This window comes from Nicotiana attenuata, unplaced genomic scaffold, assembly GCF_001879085.1.
Source record: "Nicotiana attenuata strain UT unplaced genomic scaffold, NIATTr2, whole genome shotgun sequence".
Classification (NCBI taxonomy): Eukaryota; Viridiplantae; Streptophyta; class Magnoliopsida; order Solanales; family Solanaceae; genus Nicotiana; species Nicotiana attenuata.
Genome location: NW_017670956.1, coordinates 12,634 through 21,200, shown reverse-complemented (window position 1 = coordinate 21,200; position 8,567 = coordinate 12,634). Strand labels below are relative to the sequence as shown.

At 39.5% G+C, this 8,567-nt stretch overlaps 1 protein-coding gene across 1 annotated transcript; it reads right to left on the bottom strand.

Annotated features, from left to right (window-relative positions):
- Positions 1-5,544: 5,544 nt before the first annotated feature.
- Positions 5,545-6,009, bottom strand: LOC109244791 (uncharacterized mitochondrial protein AtMg00810-like). Its single transcript, XM_019411935.1, has 2 exons — positions 5,865-6,009; positions 5,545-5,813 (listed from the first exon to the last, which is right to left on the bottom strand). Exons 1-2 carry the CDS (start codon positions 6,007-6,009, stop codon positions 5,545-5,547), a joined length of 414 nt encoding a protein of 137 aa, XP_019267480.1.
- Positions 6,010-8,567: the final 2,558 nt, after the last annotated feature.

The window sequence follows — 8,567 nt, the reverse complement described above, 5'->3', positions numbered from 1 at the left end:
CCAATATCATGATAAATAACTTTTAAACTAAGATAAAGACTGAGCAACATTTACATAGTATAGTCAGACCTCTCTATAACAACATCCTTATATAACAATACTTCTCTATAAAAGCCAAACTTTTTTAGAACCAATATTCATGTTATGTTATTGTTTACCGTGAAAATGGCAATAACAATTAAATTTGTTGATGGGACTCTAAAAATACGTGATCTATTTTTATGCTAGTCGTGGAGCAGTTGATGCTGTGAGTGCGTAGTTTGAGGGTGAGACGCAAGCTAAAATAAAGCAGTAATCGAACCGAGAGATAACCGTTCGGGGCCTCGAGCTGGTCGATTTGGGGCCTCGAGGTCGAGTCTCGAGCTCGGGCTCGAGCTATCAGGGGAGATCGGGGAAGGACTAACAGACGCAATAATATTAATGGAGGCTCTTTTGTCACGACCCAAACTGGAGGATCATGACTAGTACCCGGGCCATACTTGCCGAGCACCAACATACATTTTATCTAATCTTCTTATTATCTTTAAGGGCCGACGAGATCAATATAAGTGGTAGATATGGATTATGAACACCAAACAATGAAAGATAATGGACTGAACATGCATAACATGGGATAACAAGACTACCAAGAAACTACATATAAGTTAGGAGCTACCACGCTTCCATAAAAGACTATACAACAAAAATCATCCAACAAGGCATACCAAACTATACATAAGCCGACACCTGTCTATGAGTCTCTAAATGAGCATAAGTAATGCAACATAGGCGGAACAGGGCCCCGACACACCCATAATATCTATAACAAAAATGCATACCAAGACCATGGAAAGTCCGGAGAAGGGATCTCGCCTATAACCGCTGAACTGGAAAGCCTACTGTGGTGGGGGAGCTGCGTCTACCCGTCTATCAGGACCTGCAGCACAACATGCAGCGTCCATAAATAAAAAAGACGTCGGTACGAATAAAGTACTGAGTATGAAAGGCAGGAAAGAATAACTATGAACAGTAATGTGAATAAGGATAGAGAATATACAACCTGTAACATCTGGGTACCTCTGTGGGCTACTGACATGAAATGCATGATACAGACATATATATACATAAACTTTTAATACACACGTCTCTATGGGCATAATCATCATCATAACGTACCCAGCCTCAAAGAGGACTCGGTAAAAACGTACCCGACCATTATAAGGCTCGGTAGAATCATACCCGGCCACGTGGAGCTTCGTCAAACCAACTGATCAGTGGTTGCACAATAGGTGTCGTACCCGGCCAACTATAGCGCGGCTCGATAGAGTAAAATAGATACGTATATATACAATGCATGCAGGACTCATTGGAATCATATTCTGAACCTTTCGGAGTGACGTAAGGTCGATATTCTCCGTACAAATTATTAGGACTAACTCTTCATCAAGAATCTTATAAGAATCAGGAAGTACCAACAACATTGATAACATAAGAATAAGAGAAGTAACCTCAACATCAATAGTTCCATAAGAAAGGAAACAATGTAAGTACTGCTAGCTTCTAAGAGCAGAGTATCTTTGGAAGCTCGTTCATTGCATTATGTACAATCGGAGTCGTGCAATAGAAGGAAAGGGATAGCCTCACATACCTTGTATATACTGCCCCAATCTCAAGCTATGCAATTGTCACGACTCCTTAGTCTATAATAAGAGAAACGACACTATAGTTATCATTTAAGCGTCATAACTATTATGTATTGACCACAACCTATTTTACGATGAAACGGGCAGCACCTCCCTTATATATATGACTTCACACAATTCAAAACAATCACCAAACATCCCAAAAAACATCAATAATAATCATATTAAGCCTCCCAAAATAGTCCACACACAACCTAATTACTTCATACATACGACGACCACCGTATTCGTGTCAAACGACCCGGAAATTTTACGACGAACGACCAGCCCACAACCCTACATCTATATGGTGTTTCTCCACACCCTTCCTCTCCAAAACTCCACAAAACAGTAGTAAAACACGCAGCCCAACATCAACACAAAACAGTCCACAAAATAGTCCGCTACAAGTGAATAACTCAAACTCACGGCTTCCGATCACCGTCCTGTGAGTTCTTACATGAATAGAACGAATTACCATGAATTCAGAGCAAAAAAATGGACGAAAGATAGCGGTAAACTTACCTTACTTGTTGGATAACTCAACCCTTCCCTTGGTTCTTCAAACTCTAGGTTTTACCCCCAATTACAACTTGAAAGAGAGGGAAAATCGATTAGGGTTTATGGATAATTTTTGGGAGGAAGATTGCAGGGGTTTAGGTCTGGTTATTTGTGATATATAATGAGGGTTATATTGCAGAAGATAACCCTATAAATGGGCTCTTTGGCCGACCCGAAATTGCCTATTTTTGGGCTATCATTTAACCAAGTAGGTGACACACCTACTTCTCACCTAGCAGCTTGTGCAGTCTCGCAAAAATGCCTATATCTCTCAACTCCAATGTCGTATTGATAAACAGTTTAATAAGTTGGAAACTAGACTCATAGATCTTCAATTGGGTGGATAAATTACCCCGTAATTCCATGTACATTGGGAGAAAAGTTTATTAACATTTGACCTAGAGTTTAAGTAAAACTATGAACCTAAGTTGCGATAACTCTTGTCGACTTTTGTTTCATAACTCGTTTGACTTCAAGACTATGATACGGATATTATATGATTCAAATACCTTAAAATACGACCTCTTGAGAATATTAAGCACCCCTAGGTTTACCCAAGAATACGAGTTACAACATCCTTGATTCGTTTAACTTCTAATACTTGTTAATCACCCTTATACACTCTTGTATCATTTAAGATCAATAGGATTAACTTCTAATCATTTCAAAAATAATCACTTCTTAGATTTACGTCGACTAACTTATGGCATGAACCAACTTACATCAATATGGGTTGTAACATCTTTATAGCCAATGATAAGCAATAAACAAGCAATGAATATAAAACAAGTATGAAAATAATAGGATAGAACAACAGTGTCAAGAGAGTATCGTAGAGAGAAAGAGAGAGAGAGAGAGAGAGAGTTATCATATATTTCATGTAGAGTCTTTGGAGCAACATCAGTCCCTTATAAAATAGTAAAAATCCCCTTTATAGAAGGGGGAAAACATAAGCGGTAAGGCATATATTAGCTGTAAGGGTGTGGAGATGGGACAGCTAGAAGTGACGCCCTGATTAGGGCTCAGAGTAGCCTGGCTAGGCTTTGTCAGGCTTAGCAGTGACATGCTTAGCCGCGTCTTGGGAACTCCCAATTTGCTTCAGCCCCGACCGACATCCTCTCGAGGCCGGATGTCGACGGGCCCCGAGGAAGGAGACTCGAGCGCATCTTTGCAGCCTCGAGGCTTCGAGGCGATCTTCCGAAATGCTTTAATGACGAAAAATCGGGCCCTCTGATTTTGTCGTATACAGTTATAATATATGTTCTATATAACAGCACTTCGCTATAACATCCAAAAATATTCGAAACAATCGAGCAGGGGCGGCTCAAGCATTTTAGAGGCCTAAAGCCAAAATTTATTTAGGCCTTAAATTTAAAAGTAAACCATATTTTTTCCTTATAAAAGCCTATTGCTCTAGATTTTGAGATATAATATGAATAATTCTTTTTCGAGTAACAACATATTCAATTCATTTAATCTTTCTTGAGAATTGTTGATCCTAGGTATGAATTTCTTAATTGTAATTTTAACAATCTTATGTCTATTTTATTGAGGCAATTGTTACATGAACTGTTAAATATTATTTTATAAAAAATAAATTCATTTGAACAAGAATCAAGTTTTTTTATTTGATTGAATGTGTCGATTAGAGTATAAATTTCTACTTGTACTATTTTTTAAATATTTTAAATTTAAAAAATAAGTCTAAACCATCAATATCAGAGTGACTATTATATTTTAAGGAACATTCTAGGTTAAGACAATATTTTTTTAAGTTCTCGTCATCTAATGATCTCAATTTTTTACCAGTAAAGCTTTTGAGCTTTTGAACTTTTATACTTTTGGAGAAAGAAATAAAAGAGAAAGTATATAATCTTGTGAGATAAGGGAAAGAAAAATTAGAAAAAGTCTATAAAAATTGATAAGTATTCATACCTCCCATAATATTATTAATGATCTATTCACAAATTTAATAAATTATTTTCCTCTTGATATAAAAAAATTTACTCTTCTACTAAAAGTACTCTATTTTCACTCTATTTTTTTTTTTGGCCAAATACATACACAACCCCTTAAAATTGTCCAATTTTTTTATTTAGACACCTAAACTCAAAGTAGTACCTATTAAACACTTAAACTAGTTCAAACATATACTTATTAGACACATTTTGCTGACATGTCAAAATGTGTATTTGTCACTCTCTTTGAGCGCGTCACATCTAAAAAAATGGCTAATCCATTATTTTTCATTATTTTCTTTTTCTTTTTATGTTTAAGATACAATAAAATAATTTTGCCGGAAAATATAAGCTTTGTCGGAAGAATCAATTTTCTAGTCAATTTTGTTCTACTTTGGCCTTCACCATTTTTCGTTCACTGTTCACATTCACCTTCAATTTTTCTCCTCCATAAGCTCCGATAGATGAACACGATGACGTCATTTTGACAACACCACTAAAGGAGCAAAATCCGTATCCTCAAACAAATCCATATCATCAAATGGGGAAGCTTAAACTGTGAAGCATCATATTAGAGAAAACTTTAGCACCTTCGGAACAGGCATTGAAGTTCAAATCAGGAAATTCCGATGTCGTTGCATGCTACCGGTTCCGGCGCTTGAGAAACATTCACTACCAAGATCTGCTCCAAAAGATTAATTCACCCGTTGTTTCACCTAACGACATGTGGAGCATTTATCACAGCAAGGTAAACTATTTCCATCCTTCCAAAGGTTTAAATTCCGGCGGAAGTACTAGTAATTTTCTTCAAAAAAATTTTCCAGCGGAGGTGATGGTGGCGCTCCATTGTTCAGCCATGGGTAGTTCGAAAAAGTCGATGAAGGAGGCATTTGAAGATAAAATCGATTGAAGCCCTACATTAAACGCCGACATTGATGTTAGCTGCCATAGATCTGGAGATCGAGCTTGAGGAGGAAGACATGCAGATGAAGGTCACACTCAAGAGAAACAGATTTCTGTATTTAGAAGAAGAAGGAAATGGTACAGGCGTGTGTTTTTACATAGTGTACAGTGTATTTATACTTCTACGGTACTAACTTCTAATTACTGTACTAACTAACTTCTAACTATAGTTACATAGTTAACTACAATTAACTTATCAGCTTGGTTCATTAACTCTAGTCAACTCCCCCTCAAGCTGATGGTTTATACACATTCTTCACTCCTAATTTGTTCAGCAGTTGATCATGTTGAGACTTCACCAACTCTTTGTAAGTAGATCTGCTAGTTGGTCTTTAGTATCAACATACTCTGTCTTCAGCAGTCCTTCATATATTTTTTCTCTAACAAAATGACAATCAAAGTCAATGTTTAGTTCTTTCACGGAAGATAGGGTTGGCTGCTATTTGTATAGCAGCCTTGCTGTCACATATCAAACTTATAGGCTGTTGAATCTTCACTCCAAGTTCCTTGAATAGCCCTATCATCCAGGTGACTTCTGCTGCACATGAAGCTATACTCCTGAACTCAGCCACAACTGAACTTCTGGACACGGTCATTTGTTTCTTTGACTTCCAAGACACCAGTGCATTTCCAAATTTGACCAAGTACCTAGTTACTGGTCTCCTTACCTCTATACAAGATCACCAATCAAAGTCACAGTAGGCAATCAGTTTGTTTGTACTTTCTGCAAGCATAAGTAGCCCCAGGCCCGGTACTTGTTTGATATATCTTACTACTCTGAGAGCAGCTTCCATGTGTGACACCTTGGTATAGTGCATATACTGACTTAGAACCTGCATTGCTAAAGCAATATCTGTTCTGGTCATGGTGAGATATAACAACCTTCCAACAAGCCTCTGATAAAAACTAGGATTTTTTAGGACTTCGGGCAGGATCTCCTTCCATTTCCATTTCGAACCGGTCAACCACTTTTTCAAGTTTTGGAGTATAGTCTTGTTCGTTGATTCCACCTGCTCGTTCCCACTAGGATGATAAGGCGTTGATAGTATCTTTTTGATCTTGTGATCTTCGAAAAACTTACTCACCTTGCTGGCGACGAATTGTTTTTCGTTGTCGCAAACAATCTCAGTTGGTATCCCAAATCGACATATTATGTGATCCTAGATTAAGCTAATGACTTCTTTCTCTCTGACCTTTTCGAACGCTTGATCCACAACCCATTTGGAGAAATAATCAATCATGAATAGTATGAATTGAGTATTACCGAGTGCCCACGGCAGGGGACCGACGATGTCCATCCCCCACTTCGTAAATGGCCATGGGGACAGGATCGAGTGGAGAATTTCTCTCGGTTGATAGATTATCGGGGCATGTCTTTGGCACTCATCGCATTTCCGTACGAAGTCCTTCGCATCCTTCTCAATTTTGATCTAGTAGTAGCCGGCCCTAATTAGTTTCTGAACCAAGGATTCTGCCACCGAATGGTTCCCGCAAGTGCCTTCGTGAACATCTCTCATGGTGTATTCGGTCTCTCCAGGTCCTAAGCATCTGGCTAGTGGGCCAAAGAAGGTCCTCCTGAACAATGCCCCTTCAACCAAGCTAAATCTGGCATCTTTGGTTCGCATGGCTCTCAATTATTTAGGATCCGAAGGCAATTTTCCTATCTTCAAGTAGTGTATGTATTTTTTTCTCTAATCCCAAGTTAAACTCGTTGAGTTAACTTCGGCGTGGCCTTCTTCTATCACCGAGTTCATTAGCTAAATTACTGCTCCCGAAGTGAATTCATCAGAATCGATCGACAACCCCAAATTAGCTAGTGCATCGGCCTTACTGTTTTGATCTCGGGGTACATGCTGGGTCAATTCCCTGAGCTTGTGTAGGGCTACCTGTAATTTATCTAAGTACCTTCGCATCCATCCTTCTTTTACATCGAACATACCGTTAACTTGATTTACCACGAGGAGGGAGTCGCACTTAACTTCGATCACTTCGGCCCCAAGCCTTTTAGCTAATTCTAGACCTGCAATCATGGCCTCATACCTGGCCTCATTGTTAGTCAATTTCGTAGTTCTAATAGATTACCTAATTACATTTCTCGTAGGTGGTTTTAATACGATACCGAGCCTAGACCCCTTCGTGTTGGAGGCACTATCCATAAAGACGGTCCAGATTCCCGAAGTGGTCCCCGAGGTTAACAGTAATTCCCTTTCAACTTCGGGTATCAAGGCCGGCGTAAAGTCGACCACGAAGTCTGCCAAAATCTGAGATTTTATGGTGGTTCGAGGTCGATACTTGATATCGTACCTGCTAATTTTAACGGCCCATTTGGACAACTGGCCCGAGAGCTCGGTCTTGTGCTTGATATTCCTTATCGGGTAAGAGGTCATGACATATATAAGGTGGCACTGAAAGTACGACTTTAGCTTCCTGGAGCATAGCAAAGCGAGCGCCAATTTTTCCAGGTGAGGACACCTTGATTCGGCCTTGCCTAAAGTTATACTAACATAGTAAATAGGAAATTACGTACCTTTTTCCTCCCGGAATAAGACTCCACTTACCGCAACCTCGAAAACCGCCAAGTAGAGGTACAACTGTTCGCCTACCTTCGGAGTGTGCAGTAGCGAGGGACTCGATAGGTGCCGTTTGAGTTCTTCCAAAGCTTGTTGGCATTCTGGGGTCCAGGAAAAGCTATTATTCTTCTTTAACATTGAGAAGAATCGATGGCTTTTTTCCGAGGACCTCGAGATGAACCGGCCCAAGGCGGTTATACGCCCGGTTAGTCTTTGAACGGCCTTGATGTTGTCCACCACGCTGATGTCCTCTATGTCCTTTATTTCGTCGGGGTTGATCTCGATTCCCCGATTGGATACCATGAACCCGAGGAATTCGCCTGATCTTACCCCGAATGCCACTTTTCCGGGTTTAGATTTATGTTGTATTTCTTTAGTATGTCGAAGGTCTCCTGCAGATGTTTCAAATGGTCCTCTACTCGCAGGGGCTTGACCAATATATCGTCAATATAAACTTCCATTGATTTTCCTATTTGTTCTTCGAACACTCAGTTTACTAGGCGTTGGTAGGTGGCACCGACGTTCTTTAATCCAAACGGCATTACGTTATAATAGTAGGTGCTAAATTTAGTGATGGAAGAAGTCTTTTCTTGATCGTTCGGGTCCATCCGAATTTGGTTGTATCCGGAGTAGGCGTCGAGAAAGCTGAGTATCTCGTGCCCGTCCGTTGCGTCGATCATTCGATCGATGTTAGGCAAAGAGAAAGAATCTTTAGAGCATGCTTTGTTTAGGTCTTTGTAATCTACACACATTCTTAACTTATTCCCTTTTTTAGGCACTACCACTTCGTTAGCCAACCAGTCCGGGTATTTAACTTCCCGGATGGATCCTCTTTTCAGAAGTTTGGATACCTC

Excerpts from the sequence above, each read along its gene's own strand:
- LOC109244791 (XM_019411935.1), bottom strand. The coding sequence starts at position 6,009 with ATGACCAGAACAGATATTGCTTTAGCAATGCAGGTTCTAAGTCAGTAT. Across the intron at positions 5,814-5,864 it reads GCTACTTATGCTTGCAGAAA|AGGTAAGGAGACCAGTAACT; the intron begins GTACAAACAAAC and ends GATCTTGTATAG.